Source organism: Crassostrea angulata, unplaced genomic scaffold, assembly GCF_025612915.1.
Source record: "Crassostrea angulata isolate pt1a10 unplaced genomic scaffold, ASM2561291v2 HiC_scaffold_261, whole genome shotgun sequence".
Classification (NCBI taxonomy): domain Eukaryota; kingdom Metazoa; phylum Mollusca; class Bivalvia; order Ostreida; family Ostreidae; genus Magallana; species Magallana angulata.
Genome location: NW_026441814.1, coordinates 26,223 through 49,121, shown reverse-complemented (window position 1 = coordinate 49,121; position 22,899 = coordinate 26,223). Strand labels below are relative to the sequence as shown.

Here is a 22,899-nt window from a genome sequence, read left to right as displayed (position 1 = left end):
CTTTAGTTTACTGGGTATTTATTTTTCTGTCGATCTTGAAAAAAGAATACTGAGTTAAATTATTCTATTCAAGTTCCAAAAATTAAAGGCATGCTTCAACAATGAAGAAGAAGAAACTTTACACCAATTGGACGTGTGACGGTAGTAAAATCTCTAGTTATTCAAAAAAATATCAATCATTTATATATGTCTTTACCTACTCCCAAAGAGGTATTCACCACATTGAACAAAGATATTTTTGAATTTTTTGAAATAAAATAAAACGTGCAGTAGTTATTTAAGAATATTAAATAGTGGTTTAAAAATGTTGGATATTAACACGTTTATTATGTCATTAAAATATTCATGGATTAAAAGATTAATTGTTGGACATAGCTTATGGACTTCCAAATTGAAGGCCATTAATGGTGAAGACTTTGTCAACTTGTTACTTATTTTTGGTGATTTTTTTTAAATCAATGCTCTATGTTATAAATTATGATAATTATTTTGAAGAAAACTTTTTTGATGCCTTTTTGGTATTTTAGTCATATAAGAGCTGGTGTGAAAACATTGTTTATAAAAAGTTGGTATAACATAAGGCGTAAAGGACATCAATGATTTTCTAGATGATAATGGAATTCTTTTGTCACATGTAAGTTCTCAAATAAAAAAAAAAATTGTTTTTCATATTTGTACAATGCAATATAACATAATAGTAAGTGCTATATCAACGTATTTAAAATCCTTTCTACCGGTACATATCTGATTTTTATTTAAGGTATCCGATGTACAATTGAGCCAGAGAGCTCGGGATTTTCCGGGATGAGCTCGGTAGATTACGGAGCTTGAAATAAATTTTCAAAAAGTCGCACTATTTTTGATCTGACATAATAAACGTTAAAGAATAAACAATTGATGCATAAAGTCAAGCAATATTTTTTTTCCTTAATTTTAAAACGAGTTATTTTAACTTTTCCCCCTTACGCTGATTGTGACGTTGTAGCAGCTTTACGTCATTTGCCATTGTATGACGTTATTTTTTTCCCGCGGCGCTCTTGCAATAACGTGAAAAAAAAATCCTAATTTATAGAGTAAAAGTTGCAGTACACAAGTCAGTGACACGTATTTCGTCGAAAAATACTGAGTAGGTCGTTTTAAACATTGATTTCATAGATATTGTGACTGTGCATAACTTGAATTGGGGTAGTCTGTTAATCGTATGGCCCTATTCAATTTGTTCAATTATACATACAGAGTGTTTCGGACCTAACATTTGTATAACGGCGTATTTCCTACTAACTATTTTTAATAAGTACCATGCATTTCGTGGTTAAAATGCTTGTACACGTTTATTGTAATTATTGTGTTAAAACATCTCCTTGTTATTTTCCGTAAATCAAGTTAACAAGAGTCAAATAATGAAATTTCTAATCATTGATTTATTTTTTAATCGGGATTCCAAACAATTTCTTCTCTCGCATTTCATATTACATGTATGTGCATGAACGGTACATTTTACTTTTTCAAAATCGCTGGATTTTATATCATTCAAATAATACTATTAGATACTGATTCCGACTGCTTTAAAGTCAATTCGTTTCATTTTGCTGTTTACATAAAAGAGGCGCGTCACCATCCAATGAAATCAAATACTCGAGATTTGATTGACAGGTTCAGCCAGATAGCCGATGTCCGATTCATGTTATGTGTAGTATTTGTACACAATATTATCGTGTAAAAAATGCATGCTTATTACAACATCACAGCGTCATTTATGGTTGATTCATATTTTGTTATAAGTGCGTAAAGCATGTTGATGTATTGTGCATTCCACAATTTGCAATTTGTACCGATACGGAAACATCGTAGTCAGACTTTATCGACAGTCTCCATTTTAAAACTGACTTAAGTAAGTAAAAGATAACACAATATATATTGTTTTCTACGAGTAAAACTTTTGGAATGAATTCTAATAAAACATTTCACACGGTTCTTGCACGCTTTGTTCGTAACGCTTTACACACCTGATGTGACCCGCAATTCACGACTTCGTTGTATTAGCATAGGCGTCGGAAGCAAATTGAAAGTGGGGGGGGGGGGGGCTAGACTAATCCTCAGAAATATTGAGAAAAAAGTAATTCCCAAAATCATGGAAATCCTAATTCCGTGGGGGGGGGGGGGGGGGGGGGGGGGGAGAGAGGGGGGGGGGGGGGGGGCTAGTATGCTTCTGAATCTAACTTCTCAATCTTTCAAGGTAAATTAGGAACGATAATCTTTCCTGCGAAAAAAAGTGTGGGGGGGGGGGGGGGGCTGAACCCTCTATCATGCTATGTTTTTATTGGTTAGGTATAACTTTGCAAAAAAAGTGGGGGGGGGGGGGCTAAGCCCCCCCTAGCCCCCCCGGTTCCGACGCCTATGATTAGTAACAATATATTTTGTGCAAACATTTTGCTGAATGAAAAAAAAAGAACAATATAAATTAGATATTTAATTCTAAAGTTACAAGTTCTCAATCGTAAAAGAAAATTACCAGGTAACGGGAATATGCGTTGGATTATGAATGCGACGGCTAACGTGGGGGGGGGGGGGGTGGGGGGTAAAAATCGTGTGAGTCGTCATGGTCATTGTAAAAAAAAGTTCGCAAAAATAAAAAAAAGATATTGATAAAGGTAATCAATTTATTTACAATCTTTATTTTTATTTAAATATGTTAGCAATATTTATTTGATAAATATTATTAATGATTACACATGTTTTCGTCAAAGAAAAGTAGTATTTTACCATGCGTGATTTGCAGAGCTAGAGTTACTTCCCCATAGTGATTTGGCGGGGAAAACATCTATTTTTAGAAACTACATATCCTTACCTATTAAAAGAGTACATTGAATATATACCTTACCAGGCATCATTTTTTGGTCAATTGTACATCGGATACCTTAAGAGATCTTTTACTCCATATATTCTATATCAATACAAACCTTTTCTTGTGCAAAACAAATGTACTAAACCCATCTACAAACAACTAGTTGCCTTTAAAAAAAAAAACAACTGCAATGCCGAAGTGGAATTAATAATTGGTACAATATGGTGTAGACATTTGTGTTTATGATGCTTTTAATGTATGTTTTAAGACAACCAATGACTCATATATTCAATTGTTACAATATATAAATAGTGCTTGTTTGGGAGGGTAACAATTGAAATTGACACACCGAACAAAACCATTGTCACCCGACGCAAAGCGGAGGTTGACAATGGTTTTCGAGGGGTGTCAATTTCAACTGTTATCCTCCCAAACAGGCACTATTTATTTTGTTATACTGAAAGTCTTAATTTTAAAGAAAACATCACTGCTTTTAAATAGGAATAACGTGAATTCTAAGGCGAACCGTACGCGCATGATTTTCGTGCATTTAACAATTCGTAATGTTGCCCGTTACTAAGTGCGTTGCTAACGCTGAGTGAAATAGAACAGATTGTGAACCGTGTCTAAACCAATAAGATTTCAGTATTTAACATGAAAGTATAACAATACAGATTACTTCATAGAATTCTTCCTGTAAATTACTATTTGAAAAAAAAAATCAATGTTGTATCTTCTGATTGCTGTTCCTTTTGTGAAAGTGAATTCAACATGTTTTTATAAGCTGTAAAAACTATCAACAATTTGGAGCAACCTCAGCAAGCATATTTACCAGTATACTTCTATACGTATTTATTTCAATTTTATTGAACTCTCATTGTCAAAAGACAGTTGTAAACTTTATAATGTTGTATACAAAACAACATTTATTTTGCTATCTTAAAAAAGGTAAAATGTCTAGTCTATCAGATTTGTTATTTTATCTATACAAATACAAAGTTGAAAAATATATATTTCATGTCAGAAATTCCAATTGCAAAACTTAACCAACAAGTGGCGTGTATGGACACATATATTTGATACAATTTAGTATTTTTTTTTGTTTCTTCTTTGTTTATTATTAATATTATCTGTTTGTCATTATTTAATAAGCAACAACTGCTAAATGTGGATGAATGTGAACATGAATTGTGTGAGTGGATGAATGAAAAATGGCTTTGAATTATCATTCAAATGTTTGTATGCATATGAAAAAAATAATAATAATAATACTAGAGCAAAGCTCGTTGCAAAGCAACGAGTGGGTCGTCCGTTAATGTCGGAAGTAAAGCTGGAAGTTCCTGTAAGAAGCAGAGCTCTTAAACCAACAACAAGAGTAATTAAAACGAAAAGAACGAAAATCGAATAATTCTTGGTACGACTTATCAAAATCAGAATGATTCTGAGTACGAATTAACAAAAACATTACGCTATTTTTTAAACCAAGGGCGCGAAATCAGAATTTTCGAAAAAAAATCAATTTTTAAACACCGATATCTCTGTAATGCATCGTTCGATTTTCAAACGGATTTCAGTTATGTATTTAGCATAACCAAGTCTACAAAACTCGTAAACATTTGAAATTAAAACAAAAAATTCGAAAATTCGAAAATTTAAAAACACTTCCGGTTTGGACTGGAAGTGACAGATTTTCATTTCCAGCCTTATTACAGAGGTAAATCGATTAATTCATAACCATTGAGAAGTGATGTTTTTAAGAAAACTTTAACATCTTTGAGGGATAATAGTTTCACATTATCTCTGAAAGTTTCATTAAAATCGGTTGGAAACTTTCTGAGTTATTAAGCCGAGAAGGAGTCAGAAAAAAAAAAGAAAATGAATAATAATAATAACTAGATTCGATCTCGTTGCGAGCAACGAGTGGGTCTTCCGTTAGTTTTTTGAGTAGATTTTTAGGATAAAATTGTTAATTAAAAAAATACGGATGTAAAATTGGGGACTCGGGGCTTGATCCCGGGTCGCTTGGGTACTTTTCCATGATTTTTAAACGACTGAGCTTCTCGGACTCTCGCTTCTAGCAGTAATTATCCTTTGAATTTCATTGATTTCACAAACACATTCGAAATAAACCCTTCCCCCTTTTTTATGTGTGCCCTTAGACCTTGACCATGGTCGTTTGATCTTGACCTCTTAGAACTGATGTGTTATAAGTATCTGCATGATATATATCATATTCATTTATATGTACAATTAGCTCTTTCGACCCCCTTTCTCCCTATTTTTAGGTTTGACCTTGACCTTTGACCCCTAAGAACTGGCGTACTACAAGTACGAGTATATGCAACATATATATCTAATTCAGTTATATGTACAATTAGCACATCCCCCCCCCCCCCCCAATTTATCCCTTCTTTTGTACAAGAATTGATTTCTAATATGAAAATGACCCTCGATATTTGGACTGGAAATTGTATTTTTCTATTTAAAATAATACCTAACAAAGTGTTATAACCGTTTGTCAGAATTTTTCAAAAGTTTGAAACCTTGTCTGCGATTTTACTCCAGACCGCGTTTTAGACTACGCCTCCGAATAAAAATTGTAGCTCCAGTAAAACTCTGTAGAACTAGGCGAAAATTCATGGGATTGTTCATCACACTTGAATCTAGGTGTTTGCAAAATTTAAAACGAAAGGAACCATATTGAAGAATGTACTCCATCTCCAGCGGCATCACGCTATCATTCAGAGAAACGAAATTTCTACGCTTCGATATTTCTATCTAATAAATTCATGCTCAAATTTCACTGAAAATTTGTGTTTACATTTTTATCAGCAGTCTGTGACGATATTTGTTGAAGATCAACGAAAGGTAACTCTTAAAATTAGAAGTGTCAATAAACATAAACAGATGTCATTTAAAAGATTAACTGTCCATCTCTGACTGTGCCTCAGGGGGAATGAAGGCTGCGCGAAATTTAGAACGTTTTTAAAACAAATGTCGAAATATGGCAAAAGTTTTTGAATCAAAAAACACAAAATCAGAAAAAAAATAAAGTTACACAATAATTAAAATAGTCCGAATGATTGAATTTCAAACCATGACATGTTCATCATTTAAAAATTTAATCAATTTATGTGTTGATCTCAAACATTATTATAAATTCATTTTATAACTAATTAGAGTTACTAATCCACCATTAATCTTTTGTCGATGCTTAAGATTGGGAATATAAACATTTATAATTATCAAAGTTTACACGAATAATGTGTATCAGATAACCCTGTCCAGCACCGACCGTGGGAATCGATTTCCTCGGCCGCGAGCGAGGGATCGCTTACGTAATGGCAAATACACAGAGCTCAGAAACACAGCTAATGCTTGCAGAACTTTACAGAAATGTCTTATCGTCCATGCGTAAAAACTTTAAGAAAAGCATGCATACTGTTATGAAACTTTTCCAAATGCATTAAAAATTCTCGAAGACAATGATAAACTCTCTGTGGTGAATTTATGTCACTTGTACACACAATGACTTTTCGTTAGCATGCTAAATAAAAACAGGTGCATGTTAAAAAGTAAGCTTTTTACACTCACATTTCACAAAAACCTGACGAAGTAATATTATAACGGCATTGATACGATCCCAATTAACAATATAATGTTCTTAGATCGTTCTAAGGTAATTTTAAAATGATCAAAATGAGTTTTAATATTTAAAAAAAAAATCAAATTGCATCCAATCAATTCGAAAAAGATGTCATCAGACGCAGAATTACAAGTGCAACTTGGATATCATATTTTAAAATGAAGTTGAGGTTATTTAAACAAGATTTAAATATGTTATAATATAAAATTAGCTGGGAAGCGCTTACGTTTTACACATGTATTTCAGCGTTGAAAATTGTTTGCCGTGATGATTTCTCTTTGTTTATATAACGTTTTTTTCTGCACGATTAATAAATTCAGATGAATGTAGGAATGCCGAAATCAGTATATAACATGTAAATCGATGACAGAAATTTTCTCAGTTCTATCATTCAGATAATTCAGGTACAGACTAAACGTAAAACAAGAAATATACATGTACCAGAAATATTTCACGGCTGCTTACATCCCGTGTATACTGTGAAAAATTTAATTCCCAATACAGGTGATGCGTGCCCTATGATCTCAGGACTTTCTCTCACAATGTCCGATCGGCTCCGTATTTACCAAACAATAAGAAAAGTGGCCGAGGTACAATTACACACATTTTCATTTGGATTGAGTTAACGGCTCGAGAAGTAGATTTTTTTTTCTACATATAAGTCAAGCACGCCAATCGTAACTCAAATGCCAAGACATTCACAACTGTCAAAAATGAATGAATTGGTCTGGTGTGTTAATTGTACAGTGTTTAAAAAAAGTACTAGGTTGTAATTCAAGGCTAAAGGTCAAAGATCAAAGATACGCAGGTAACATTACTTTTCGATTGTGGGACTCGGAGGGGGTGGCTTTTATATAAAGCTTTCAATATTAAATTCTTAATATTACACTCTAAATTATTACTAAATAAATGCATATATTAGAACATTGTATAACGTTGTAACATTAAAAAACTATTTTAGTATAAATACAAGCATTTATCTATGGAATTCAATGTGCATTACTCTAACGAATGAGCTACGCGGACTCTGCATTGCCTGTTACGTAATGTATGACCGTTGCGCTTTACAACCTGAATCTTGTTCAAAAGTTTACTTGAACATTCCTATAAATAGTCACCAGACTTTTCAATTTCACACAGCGAGGGTTTTCATTTATTTATTGTGCTATCGTGCAACACCTACCACACGAACTGCATTTTCTTTCAACGCTTTAATTGAGAGTATTTAATTTAACTTTGAACACCATGCTAAATTAGTGCGTTCATTTTCTGGTTCGCCACCACCTCTTTCTTATTCTATTTTACAACTGATAAGATTAAGAACTACACTATTTTTGTAAGCCGATTTCTTTCTATTAAATTCTGTATTGTATTTAATATTTTGAATACACAATTTGCCTTGCGTATCTGACAATAACTAATTCAATGCTAAATAAATTAAAATTACATCTGTTGTGTAAGATAAAAGAGTGTGTTCTTGAAACAATTTATGTAAACAAAATAAATACTATAGTTATTATCAAGATTGAATTATGAACGTACAAAGGATCAATGAACATGTGTGTGATAAAGTAGAAGCACATGAAGCGAGTTTTATTAGACTTCCGCGGATCACATGCATGTCAATTTGGCCGGGATCTTCACGGGATCCATATGCGGGATATGGATTATATAATTGTGTACACAGAGCTCGGTGGCCATGTTCGCTTAAGATATTTGCAGTTTAATAACTTATTTTATTTAAACAATAAATAACTATTTAACAACTTTGAAAATATACAAAGAGCCCCCTTTTCAATGACACATGTCACAATGTAATACATGTATTTACTGAAATATTTACCGTTTTTAATCATGAAGCTAAAGCAGATTAATTTCATCATTTTTTGTGTTCGTGTTTTGTGTACATTTTTTTTTTTTGTTTTTTACAATTATTTAGATTTACTTACCCACCATTAATTTTTTGTCTGACGATGCTTATGATTGAAAATATAAACATTTATATGTTATAGAACTTCTTTGTGAACCCATATATGAGAGACGCAAATCTTGTGTATGAGATAACCGCTGACCACTAGGTAGTCCAGCCGCGACCAAGGTGACCGATTTTCTCGGCCGCGAGCAAGGGATCAGTTACGTAATGGTACAACGATCAAAAACCAGGTTAATGCTTGCAGAACTTAATAAGACTGACTATAGCCGTCACGCAAAAGCATGAAGAAAATAATGTATGCTGTTATGAAACTTTTTCGAATGAATTAAACCATCCCGAATTCAATAATACATTTTCTGTGGTGAATTTATGTCAATTGTACACAATGGCTGAGGTCATTTTAACGCGATTTAAATGAGTTTAAATTTTTTTGAAGAATTTCAAATTCATCCAATCAATTCAAGAAAGATGACATCAGACGCAGAATTGTAAGCGCAACTTAGATATCATGGTTTGAAAATTAGTTAGAGGTCATTTTAACGCGATTTAAATGAGTTAAAAATTTAAAATTCATCGAATCAATTCGAGGAAGATGTCATCAGACGCAGAATTGTAAGTGTAACTTAAATATAATTTTTTGAAAGTAGCCTGAGGTCATTATAACACGATTTACTAAAATTTGAAAAATTTCAAAAAATTTAAAAATCATCCAATCATTTCGACAAAGATGTCATTAGACGCGAAATTGTAAGCGAAACTTAGATATTATGTTTTAAAATAAGTCTGATGTCATTTAAATGCGATTTAATTAAATTTAAAATTTTCAAAAAAATTAAAAATCATCCAATCAATTTGAGAAAGATTTCATTAGACGCGGAATTGTAAGCGCAACTGAGGTATCATGTTTGAAAATTAGTTTGAGGTCATTTTAACGCGATTTAAATGAAATTAAAATTTTTGAAAAATTAAAATTCATCCAATCAATTCGAGAAAGATGTCATCAGACGCGGAATTGTAAGTGCAACTGAGATATTATGTTTTAAAATTAGTCTGAGGTCATTTTAACGCGATTTAAATGAGTTTGAAATTTTTGAAAAATTCAAAATTCATCCAATCAATTCGAGAAAGATGTCATCAGACGCGGAATTGTATGCATAACCAAAATATTATGTTTTGAAATTAGTCTGAGGTCATTTTAACGCGATTTAAATGAGTTTGAAATTTTCCAAAAAAATTAAAAATCATCCAATCAATTTGAGGAAGATCTCAACAGACGCAGAAATGTAAGCGTAACCAAAATGCTATGTTTTGAAATTAGTCTGAGTTCATTTTAACGCGATTCAAATGAGTTTAAAATTTTTGAAAAATTAAAAATTCATCCAAACAAATCGAGAAAGATGTCATCAGACGCAGAATTGCAAGTAAAACTTAGATATCATGTTTTAAAATGGGTCTGATGTCATTTTAACACAATTAAAATGACTTTAAATTTTTTGAAAAATTTAAATTTCATCCGTCCAATTCGGAAAAGATGTCATTTGACGCAGAATTGTAAGTGCAACTTAGATATCATGTTTTAAAATAAGTCTCAGGTAGTTTTAACACGATTTAATCAAATTTAAAATTTTCAAAAAATTCAAATTTCATCCCATCAATTTGAAAAAGATTTTATTAGACGCAGAATTGTATGTGCAACTTAGATATTATGTTTTAGAACTAGTCTGAGGTCATTATAACACATTTAATATGAATTTTAAAATTAAGTGTCCCTACTCGGAATTTCCAGACAATGATTTTTTCTCGTAATGCTAGTCTATCATGTCCTCTATCATTCCTGAAAATTTCAGCTTTCTATCTTTTTTCGCTTTAAAATACATGTGTGGACAAAGAAAACTCATCGGAAGTGTGTTCTATATCTTGACCCCGGCTAGCTTCCGCATTCGGAATTTCCGAACAGTAATTTTCCCTGTGCGGCTAGATTTGTATATCTTCTACCAATCTGTAAAATTTCAGCTTTCCATCTTTACTCATTTTTGAGGAAATGCGTGGACCAAAAAAATTCGTCAAAAACGTGTCCTATATATTGACCCTGGCTAGCTTCCGTACTCGGAATTTCCGGACAATGATTTTCCTCGTGAGGCTTAACGTTCATGTCGTCTATCATTTCTAAAAAATTCAGTCTTCTATCATTGCTTGTTCTTGAGGAAATTGCTTGGACAAGGAGTTTTCGTCAAAAAAGTGTCCTATATTTTGACCCTGGCTAGCTTCCGTACTCGGAATTTCCAGACAATGATTTTCCTCGTGAGGCTAGACGTTCATGTCGTCTATCATTCCTGAAAATTTCAGTTTTCTATCATTGCTCGTTTTTGAGGAAATGCGTGGACAAGGAGTTTTCGTAAAAAACGTGTCCTATATTTTGACCCCAGCTAGCTTCCGTACTCGGAATTTCCGGACAATCATTTTCTTCGTGAGGCTAGACGTTTATGTCCTCTATCATTCCTGAAAACTTCAGCTTTTTATCATTGCTCGTTTTTGAGGAAATGCGTGGACAAGGAGTTTTCGTAAAAAACGTGTCCTATATTTTGACCCCAGCTAGCTTCCGTACTCGGAATTTCCGGACAATGATTTTCCTCGTGAGGCTAGACGTTCATGTCCTCTATCATTCCTGAAAATTTCAGCTTGTTATCATTGCTCGTTTTTGAGGAGATACGTGGACAAGAACTTTTTTAATATGACAAAATGGGGTAAGTCCGAACCGGAAGTGATTTTTACAAAATAAAAAAATGTATATAAGCTTTAGATGATAATAGATAAATGCTGAAAATTTGACAAAAATCGGACCACGCATCTCCGAGAAATCTTCTGCACAAAAATTGTAAAGAAAAAAAAAAGTGAAAAAGAAACATTACAATAATAGAAGGGTCTTCCGCTGAAGACGGAAGACCCTAAAAAGAAACCGAAGAATAACAAGAGGGTCTTCCGTTGAAAACGGAAGACCCTAATAAAGAAAAAGAAACCGTAGAATAACAAGAGGGTCTTCCGTTGAAAACGGAAGACCTTAAAAAGAATCCGAAGAAAAACAAAAGGGTCTTCCGTTGGAAACAGAAGACCCTAATAAAAAGAAACCGAAGAATAACAAGACCCTAAAAAGAAACCAAAGAATAACCGAAGAATAACAAGAGGGTCTTCCGTTGAAAACGGAAGACCCTAATAAAGAAAAAGAAACCGTAGAATAACAAGAGGGTCTTCCGTTGAAAACGGAAGACCTTAAAAAGAATCCGAAGAAAAACAAAAGGGTCTTCCGTTGGAAACAGAAGACCCTAATAAAAAGAAACCGAAGAATAACAAGACCCTAAAAAGAAACCAAAGAATAACCGAAGAATAACAAGAGGGTCTAAGACCCTATAAAAGATTTTGTTTATATATGATTTTGTTTCGCCCTTAATAGGTACCGAAATGTACTTGGGCGTGTAAAACGTTCCATTATTTAACTTTTATGATATATCTATACAAAATCTTTGCTATTCTTATTCTTAAACATGCAATTTTTATTCGATAAAACATGATTTCTATTTGATAAGATGATGCTTTATGTACAAAATGTTTGATAACTTTATAAACCTTATTTCAAAATAGGAGATTCCTTTTCGATGACTCCATCTTTTTATCCGCAAATTGCATCACTTTTATTCTTTAGTCATATGACTTTTAAACAATTATGTAACGTGTTATTCCTATTCGAAAAACTCTACTTCGAAAACATATCATTCCTTTTCTTGATATAAAGTTCTAATAACAACATTTAAATTGAAGAAGCAAAAACCTGAATACCAGATAAAAAGTTATTGTAAATACATATATACAAAATTTACGAAAATATTCATACAGATCTATATAGAGATACCAATTCATATCATAGTAGTATCTTTTCTAAGGCTGGGACGATTCAGGGTTAATTAGATTCGGTTCGGTTTTGATTCAAAATGCTACGGTTCGTTTTTTCCGGTTCGATTCGACTAACCATATATCAAGCTTGATATGTCTCATTATTAATAACAAATATTCATCTTAACCTTTTAAATTCCTTTACTCAAGAATAAAAAACAACATGTTATGTTTTCTTTACAAATTAAATGTTTAGAGGATAAAAAACCTGGAGGAAACATGGGAAAAAACTTGTTGGCAAAACTACATACAAAGAAAAATACTTGGTGATATTTTTGGTTCACATGGCAATACAAAATCTTAAAACAATTTTGAAAATAATTTGAAAAAAAGTATTTTTAATATATGGTTTTCAGGAACATTAATGGAAAATGGCTATTCTACAGATAAAAAAAAAAGTGCCCACAAATTACAGATAGAGGTTAGCAGATAAAGTAACTTTATTATTCAAAGAGATAAAAGATATGCTATCAATTGTTACACTGTTGTTTAAAATTAACATCATTTACAACTACGAAGTGAACATTGTGTTTTAAAATTAATTGCTATTAAAGGGGCATGGTCACGATTTTGGTCAAACTCTATTTTTCTGTTTTAATACTTACAATTCTTTAGGAATGCATTTCTAATGATAACATTAAATTTGTGTGTCGGTCAATGAGTTTTAAGCAAGATACAGGGCTCACAATTCTTCGTCATGTGCCCTGTTTTTGTTGACAAACGTTTAATATACCAGTAAAAAAAACGTTTTCAAGCTGATTTGTCTATCTTCTTGTTCATTCTAAGCATGAATAAACAATTCCTAACGACTAACAATTATTTGAAGTTTAAAACTGCAATTCTCACTTCAACAATTAAAATGTAAATAAAAGCTTTGTTTACATAGCGAAGAATTGTAACCTCTATAACTCGCTTAATACTCATCAAATGAAACTCAAATTTTATTTGCCTATTAAAATGCCTTACTGAAGCATTGTAAATTTTAAAATCAAAAAAATAATGTTTGACCAAAATCGTGACCATGCCCCTTTAAAAAATGTGCTTTGAAACTTCTATGCAATTCAATGAGATTTGTTTGCTATGCTATAAGAAATGGAAATGGAAGACTTAATGATATGATGTGCTATAACATGTTGTAATGTGCTACTGAATTGAATGAAACATCATGATAAAAAAAGTTCCAAGCATTCCAAGTAACATATTGCCCATGTCGATCGGACAGTTATTCATACTTTAACTCATTTCAGTTATCAATAAGTTGTCGTTTTCCTAGCACACGCACGCACGCACGCACGCACGCACGCACGCACGCACGCACGCACACACGCATGCATGCATACACACACGGGTAAACCAATCGAATAAAAACCTTGGCCTCTGCAAAACTGATACACATACGAAAATGAAACGAAAATATTTAATCTGTAATAAAACTACGAAATCCCTTAGATTAGGCAATAATTTCGTTTATTTTGTATGTGTGTTCAGTTTTGCTTAACTACTGACACTGGTCTATTAAACCGTTGGTCAAAGGACTGCAATCTATTTGGCGGTCGGTCACTATAACGCAATGTAATGAACCGGCAACGCATTTCGGAAAAAAAAAATCCATATAGGTTTTGACTTTATATGATGCATTGCACAGACACTATATACTTATCAAAGTACTGAGAGTACTGAAAGACGGGGTCTTGAAAGTTTGAATTTGTAATTGTCCTGGATTTCCTCGAATATGCTTCCAAAATTTATGAGTTTGAATTAGTTGTTACAATGTATGTTAATTCGGCTTTTTTGCAATTGTCTGATACTTTATCTAAATTTTACTCAATCCCAGCCTTCAAAATTGTAGAAAATTGACACAACGGTATATTATGTAAAAAAAGATCCCAAGGGAATTTTTTAAAAAATTACTGCTAACCGGGATAATGAAAAAACTATACCAAAGTAGACAATTTTAATCATTAGATTTATTCAATTTTGTGATCCAAGGTAAAATCCATAAGTAGGACGGTATCCGTAATAAAACCCCGAAAACTCTAAAACTGCTGAATTAACAAACAAAGTGAACATTTGTAAACCGATAACAAACACAGGCACCTGATGTTAGAAATACTTTTTAACAATAACATTCCAAGAACTTTGACAATAAAATGGTTTGTCACGGTCGCCATTTTAATTTTTAAGACAGACTTATCTGACACGATTTTCTTCATTTGCGATTCATGCAAAACTAATAGGTAAAAATAAATCCGTTCGCCACTTACCACTTTTTTGTGTAAACTCGAACATCACCTAACACGAATTATAATACAACCGTTCCTTTCATTAAAAACCATAATCCGAAAATCAAAGACATAGATAACAGAGATTGTCAACTCCGCCTTTAGCGTATAAATGTTACGGGACCAACCTTACTTTGAAAACTACAAGTGCAACAGCAATCTTGTAATGGTCATTAAATTTGAACCTGTTAGTGAACATGGACCTGTAAATATTTTAAGCATGTTTTATTTATGAAATATTTACAAAAACTCTTTATTTAGTTTTTTAATTACTTTTTAAAAACTTATTGACTTTTTACAAAGTAATGGTAATGCATTACTTAACGCATGTAATGGTAATGTAATGCTTTATTTCAAGAAAATTAAGTAATGGGAATGGTAAATTAATGCCCTAATTTATGAAGTTATGGTGATGTAATGCATTATTTTACAATGTAATTCATCCCAAGCCCGATTCCAAATAAGCCGGAAAACATAAACATTAACATCTAACTTGGTTCGTCAATCGGTAAGATTGTATATATTATATAATGTATACATGTAAGTCTTCCAAAATGTATAATCTATAATTATAGATTTTGCTTACAATGCATCTATACTACTATATCAAAATAATAGACCTGAATTTTTGGTAGTTAATACCGAGAAATCGGAAGAATACTGTCATTTTTTTATATATTTTAAACATCATTGGTACCAATTTGTTTTTATTTTTTCTTAGTTAAGCTTCGCTAATTAATAATCAACCAAAATTCATCAAAAAATCCCGGAAATCATCTGGATTTTTTGGATTTTACAATCTTGCGCTTGCGCGATACATTCACGCTAACGGGATCTTTAGTTTATGTTTCCATATTATCACATCTGCCTGAATAAACTCAGAAATGATAATACAAATACGGTTAAATTTTCATTGGACTTTTGCTAATATATACACTGTTTTCTGTTCATATAAATTATTATATTAATGATTTCTTATAAGAGAAAGTATAAAATAACAAATATACATTTTAACTAAGTACTTACTTTTGTATTCGTGATGACAAAAAATATTTGATTACATGCAAAAAAAAATTAAAGTTACATTAAATTTGTTCGGAGAGTGAAGATAGAATATGTTTTATCGTAAAAATGAATGATTATCCTACGGACCCAGTTTACAAAGAAAATACGTGTACATTGGTGAACAGGTGTTGAATTCTTCCATTCTATGGATTAAATTTTTTAGGTGAAAGGTATTTGCAGACTCAAAAAGGTTTGTTGCGATGAATTTGACTGTTATTTTCAAGGCAACTTCATTAACATTCTCCAAAATCGTTCCGGGGCGAATCTGCAATTTGCTGCTACATTAGGGGTATAAGGGAGGCATTCTAACTGTGGTGAAGGCCATTCCAGAAACACAATTAGATTATTCAAACAAAGGAAAGTGTAGTGAAATTGATAGCATTATTGTAGGCTTATAGCTTCAATATGTAAATGTCAATAATAAGGTGTGTCGATGAACCTATTTCGTAAATGTCCGATATGCAATGTCAACCCGTGCACACACGGGTCAAAGTCTAGTTGTTTAAAATTTAAATTAAGTTTAATCAACTTAAGAGCCAACGAACAAAAAGGCAAATTCAGACTTGTTTTTATTTTCTTTGTACAAATTTCTTTTCGAGAAAAGCAGTCATACCGCATGTAGACTGGAAGCCAATGAAACACCTATTTAATTTGTAAAACATATGTGTATAACCCGTCCCGATTTTAACTTCGGCTTGCGCATGAAGTTTGATAGTATTAATGTGAAAGATTGTTGAAATAAAATTCACAAGTTTTCAAAAATGGCAAATTGCGTTGTGGAACTTTAATATCGATTCCACCATCAACCTCTTCTATTGATTAATGAGCTTGTATGCCAACTGAATCGTCAACGGCGCTGTGCATTCAGTTACGTAACTCATTCCACATTTAAACCCGAGCAAGAATATTTTGATCAATTAAACTATTTTTTATTTTCTAAATATAATTTTTTTTATTCACATAGGACTTAAAAAGGTTTTTAATGCGTTTTTTTATAATACATATTTACTGAAATGCATGAAAACTTTCTGCCCTATGTTTTTATGCGTAGACTCAATTCATGTGTTCCACGCGTGCCTTCCGGTCTAAGACTTTGGCTGACAGTAAACCAATAGACGGGGTCACGTGACCCCGTTTAAAAATGAAATAAGTTAATCAAACAAATATTTAATGCCTGAGAAGTCAAAATATCAGTAAACTGTCTCCTGGTGCAGGAAACAGCCCTTATTTCCCGAGGCCTACGGACGAGGGCAAACAAAAAAAAATGAAAAAAAAACAAACAAAAAAACCCCCAAAAAACAAAAAAACACTGCGCTGTTCTTTGCATGGAGGGAAATATATTCTGGTCAATTGATTGCTTAGACATTAACAGCAATTGGTTATAATTGAATAGCATTTGAAGGTGTTAATAAGAATGAACTATTCGAGTGTTAGAATAAATTGTAGCCAAACCAATCGACTCAACATAAAAATAATTATCTGGAAAGTGAATGTCTTCCTAAATCTGTGCCTTTTTTTATTTTTGCTTTGTTTGGTATTTTGTTTGGTTTTTTTTTTTTTTGGTTTTTTGTTTTGCTTTTTAGTAAAAAAATAACAATTACTGTAAATGTCTTTAATTCCACTTGCCGAAAATTCACTATTTCCTATGTAAGTACCTTTCACGATGTTTTTAATTTTTCCGGATATTCGATTTTTATCATAGATAGGTAAATCCTGATGGTAAAACAAATCTGATGAGTGATGAACCTGCATCATGTAACTTACATTATTTTATTTTGAATAACGTTAAACTAAAGCAGTATTAACGTTAAGTGCTATGAGAATAATAAAACATGTTTGTGTCGAATGTAGTAAGCACTGGTGTAAAATGCGAATTTGATATTGGGCATGAAAATTAAGAGGAAAACGTACATGCAATCTGTTAGAAAGAAGTACTCGTTTATCATCAATCAGTCTTTGAGTAAACTGCTCAATATGAATGCCGATCGCCGACAACGTCATGGTTGTACAGGAATATTTGCCCTAAGAAGATGTCCGAGATAGTAAGTGACAATTAGCACTCGTGCTCACAATGGTTTCGATACGGCCGCAGAGATAAAAGTAAAAAAAATATTATGTTATAAACTTTTGTTCAATTATGATGTAAATTGTATCAAATTAACGTAATACTCATACCTGCTATTTTAAACGAATTTTAAAGGTACTATGGTTACGATAAACAAGTGGTAACTTGGGCCCTGCTCAAGCACAATGCATCTGTAATGGCGGCCTTAACACGGAGATGGTGAATGCACAGCTCATTATTCACGGTGACTTAATGTTCACATAAAATTGTCTGACCGTGAACATGGTGAAATTAAAAACACGTAATGTTCCGCACGTCTACAGTATACAAATACATTATACCACTTACCAAGTTGATCTGTATTTTCCAAATGAGTCATTTCGTTATCTTTGGTCTGAACAGTATCTGAATTAAACGATTAATATTGATGAATATTGGAATTTCATATATAATTATTTACCTACAGATATCAACTCAAGAATACCATTACAAAACTGTTTTCCCGTTGCAATCAGAAAACTTCAAAGCATTCATTTTCTTCCAAATAATTATTGGTCGTTATTAACATGGGAATCTTATTGTTTATAGTTTAGTACATGTGTGCTATTTTGATTTTGATTCATTACAAGACGTATGCATGCATTTGTTTTTACTAACCAAATTTATTTTCCATCTTAGTCCGTTCTAAGGTTGCTACCGTAACACCATCAGCTAAAAAAAATATGGAAAATGAGTTTCGATTTGAAAAACAATGGAATATTTGGAAATATATATTTGACTGATAACTTTTTTCCTTATTCTTGTGTGTTTTTTTTTCTTCCCTCTTGTGCATTATTAACTTTACAGCTTTTGTATTTCTCCTCACTTTTTTTTGTTTTTGTTTTTGTTCTTTTTGTTTTCTTTTGTCATGCAAGTAATCACTGCTTAGCATTATTAAAGTGTATCTACGTAAAGTTTGTTATTTAAAATGTGCAGGCGAGTGTGTGAGCTGGTGTATTTCTGTGTAGTGTTTGTGTGTAATTATGCGTATGCTTGTATTTCACGAATAAATAAATTATAAAAAAAAAAAAGGAAGTCTTACCTCCAGTGGGATAGTACTTACATTTTTCTAGGTACATGTATCTATTTTGTGACATGAAATATGACATTGAGAAATTAACATGTCTTTTTTTCATTATTGAAACAGTTAATAATTATGTATTTTAAATTAAGCTTCCTGGCGAAAAACCTCATAACGACCGTTGCATTTAAAATAAATCAAAAAAAAAAAAAAATAGATATTACAAACAGTTTAAAAATAAATATTTACATTCTACTGTGTTTTTCCATTAAATTCCGTGATCTTCAAATGCCTCTAAATGCAACAAGTAGTCAAAGGTCAAATTGACGAGTTTTATTATGACGTCACAAACGTTGAACGCTGTCAACTGCAACGTCACAAGCGAAAATCAAAGTTCACGGTTGTGGCTGTTACTGAGGCTCTTCCATTAACATTAACTTACCATTAGGATAAGATAGGAATTTAAAGGTATGAATCACATTTGCAGACAAGGCAAGAAGTTAAAAAAAATTTAAATATAAGCATTAAATCATGATTTTTTGAAGTATACACTCTCATAACTGCAGCGGTGTGTGCATATAAATTTTCATAACGCGCTAACGCGCGTTACTCAATTTGTATGCACACACCGCTGCAGTTATGAGTGTATACTTAAAAAAATCATGATTCAATGCTATAATATACAAATATTACTAAACTAGATACGATCTCGTTACGAGTAGGTAGTCCGTTCAATGTTTTAAACGATACGATTAAAATATCAATGAAAATTCAGAATTCCTCCTCAATTCGTCCATATAAGATAATGTATACGATTGACAATATCCATTAAAGTGCTTAACAAAGTGTTTTGCTTTTTCACAATATAGTACAGCGCATTAAAGATTTAAGATTTTAATCCCCTAAAATCCCTAAGTACATTTTTTGTTCTTACAATAATCTAAAATTATTGTTCATTTTTTTTAGATACAAATGATTGAACATTTTAAGGGCCAGACCCCTAGATTCTTAATGGGGACATACATTGGTGTTTTGATTGGTGGAATCAATTAAAATCATAAATGCACACGTTGTCTCTTCTTTGATACCTAACACAATATTCCTCCTTCTCTAGATATAATGCGTCAAAGTTTATGCACTGAAGCCCCTAAAAATCCATGGTTACGTTATAAATGGGCGTGACTTATAAGGTCTTCCGTTTCCAACGGAAGACCTTTTACTGATTCTCATGGTATGTCTTCATTATTGTTATTCTTCTTCTAGACATCCTTTATATCTTGATAACTTTTTTGTTTGTCATCCGATTTCCTTCAAATTTTCAGGGTGTATTGTAAATTAGATTTAGGCTTTAAAAAACAAAAGGATGAGAAATCGTAACTTCTTTGTTCGAGTTATTCCCCATTTTAAATCTTTTTAGGGGCATTCGTTTTCGGACAAAGGCTCTGAAATGGTCCATAGCAAATAATCCAAAGTTAGAAATCTTTAAAATTGACACTTTGAAAATGTTGTCCTCTGGTTTTTGCATCTTTTTTCGATTTTGATTCAATACAATACGATACGCGTGCATTGTGTCACTCACCAAGTTCATCTACATTTTCAAAATTAGTACTTTGTCCATCTTTCTCTATAAAAATATCTGGAATGAAAAGAGTATGAAAACTGAATAAGTTTTTATCAACATTTGAACGATGCATTGACATTTTTAATGTGGAAAACAAATTCTTCTTTTTCAAAAAAAGAAGAAAAATAATCGTTTAGCTCGTCATACCGGAATATTGAACTTGTTATCGTTTGATTATGCTATTTTGATTTTAATTCGAAGAAAACTTACATAAATGTGGTGTTTGCTTACCTAATTTATTTTTATTTTTCAGGTATATCTGCTCTTTGTTTCTTGCCATAACATCTTCTAATAAAATAAAAAATGAATATTGCATTGATATTTTAACTTTAGCTTACCTCAAAAAGTAAAACCGTATCATAGGTATTTGCTTTTTACGTTTTAGAGTTTAGTGAATGTTTAACAAATGGCATGTTTTTATGTAATTCATGCGAATATGAAGGTAGCGAGCTTTGCAAAAACTCATAAACTCAAAAACTGCGTTAGAGTGTAATTTTTTTCTGCAGTGGTTGCTGTACCTTTGTAGCCCTTATGAATCACCAAGAAAGCTTGATGATTCTGTTATTTATTGCTGCCCGTTTCCGTCCGTCGTCGTGCATTGTGCTTTAACATTTGAACTTTTTTATCTGGATTGTAATTAGTAAGACTAGTATCACCAAATATGATGAATAACATCCATAGAGGATAGGAGACATACGTTTTCATAACTGACTCTAAAAAACCCTGTCCGTATGAAAATACCCTCTCTTTCCCTGTCATCCCCAAAGTTTTCCCTGTCATCAACCTGTGCACCACCTGTTAGCCCCTGTGCACTTCCCCTGTACCATGTAATCCCCTGCCAGCCCATGTACACATCCCCTGTGTGCTACTGTAAAAACCCCTTTCCCCATGTACGCTCCTACCATCCCCTGTTAGCCACTGTATTTCCCTGCGCATATCCCTGACATCCTCTGTACGGCTTTTCACAGCCTGTTTTTTTTAATTTCATTTTCAATACTTTTTTCTGAATTTCAGTACTAAAATAACATGTGTTATATTTTGAGTTACAAATCAATTTTTGCATTCAACAGCGCCAACTCTCCAGACACACTGCTATCGTAATTTTAGAAATCATACGTTTTAGTGAATAATTCATTGATACTTTAATGATCTTTCTAACAACTAAAGGCTTGAGATTTACCGGGCGGTAAATCTAAGGTGAGGGCGGTATTATTTTCGATGGCTGTGAAAGCCATCAGGGCATGTAGTCCGTTAGCGTTGGGAAACACAGCTACTCTCTTATGGTTAAAAATTACAATATATAGTGAATTATTTCCTTTGAAAGATTAATTACATAATTATATGTTTGAACGATTTACTCATGTATATATCTTATCATTAATCTATGAATCAAATGTTATTGGTAATAAACATTACAACACAAACCAAACAAAGATGAAGCGTGGCACATGGTGTTTAGCACGTAATTGCGTGTATCAAAACAACAAGGTACACACTAAAACCAGTAAATCAGTCTGAATGTAGAATGTACACGAATAAGCTGGCATGTTACGATAGAGCAGTTTTTTTTCTTTTATCAACCAAGCGGCTTATTGGTCCCGTTTTTTGAATTTTAACTGATGGATATTCTCAGAATCAATTTCAGGATTTTCAAAAAGCTAGTTTTTATTTCCATTTTATTTCATTTCCAGAATTCCGTCAGATCATACATGTAAATGTAACCCGAGTAATTTTCTATATACCATAAGAGGTTATATAGATACCGACAACATAAAGACAATAATATTTCATGAGAGAGAGAGAGAGAGAGAGAGAGAGAGAGAGAGAGAGAGAGAGAGAGAGAGAGAGAGAGAGAGAAGAAAGAGGGTGAGAGTTTTACATCGATATTTTGAAAATAAATTTGCAAATAGTTTACGAATAGTTTACCCGGGCATTTATTTCCTAATAAGTAAACATGCAATCCTAATTTCATAACCAATTCTTTAACATTTCGCGGCTCTAGTTAAAACATACACAAATTACGTGTAAACGTGTAAATGTAGTACTAGTGTTTTCTATACAGAGAGAGAGAGAGAGAGAGAGAGAGAGAGAGAGAGAGAGAGAGTCAGCATTGATTTTAAATTAAAAGTTACAGATATCTACCCGGAAATTTATTTCCTAATAAGTTAACATGCAATCCTAAATAACTTTCATAACACATTCTATATAATTATTTAGATTAACTTAGAGCAGTCAAATTAATATGTAACCCATCAATGTTTTATTTTACACCAGATAATTGATCAAAGAACTTTAAAACAAATGATTAACATCTGATTGATTGAAGTTACAGTTTTCAAAAGAGAGGGTGTTGACACCTTTTTTCACTCGGTCGATGGTTAAATAATAGCTAAAGTACACAGAACCTCTTGACAAATGCAGTGCAAGGTAGAGAAGT

The 22,899-nt window shown here is 32.4% G+C and overlaps 1 protein-coding gene across 1 annotated transcript in view; it reads right to left on the bottom strand.

Annotated features, from left to right (window-relative positions):
* The window catches only part of LOC128169952 (ankyrin repeat domain-containing protein 29-like), a 32,012-nt gene extending 10,703 nt beyond the window's left edge, over positions 1 to 21,309 (bottom strand). The window contains exons 1-2 of the mRNA XM_052835968.1: positions 21,204 to 21,309; positions 20,421 to 20,477 (exon numbers count right to left, since the gene is read on the bottom strand). Coding sequence (XP_052691928.1) covers positions 20,421 to 20,477; positions 21,204 to 21,309 — 163 coding nt within the window. The remainder of the gene's footprint in view (positions 1 to 20,420; positions 20,478 to 21,203) is intronic.
* Between the last annotated feature and the right edge of the window lie 1,590 nt (positions 21,310 to 22,899).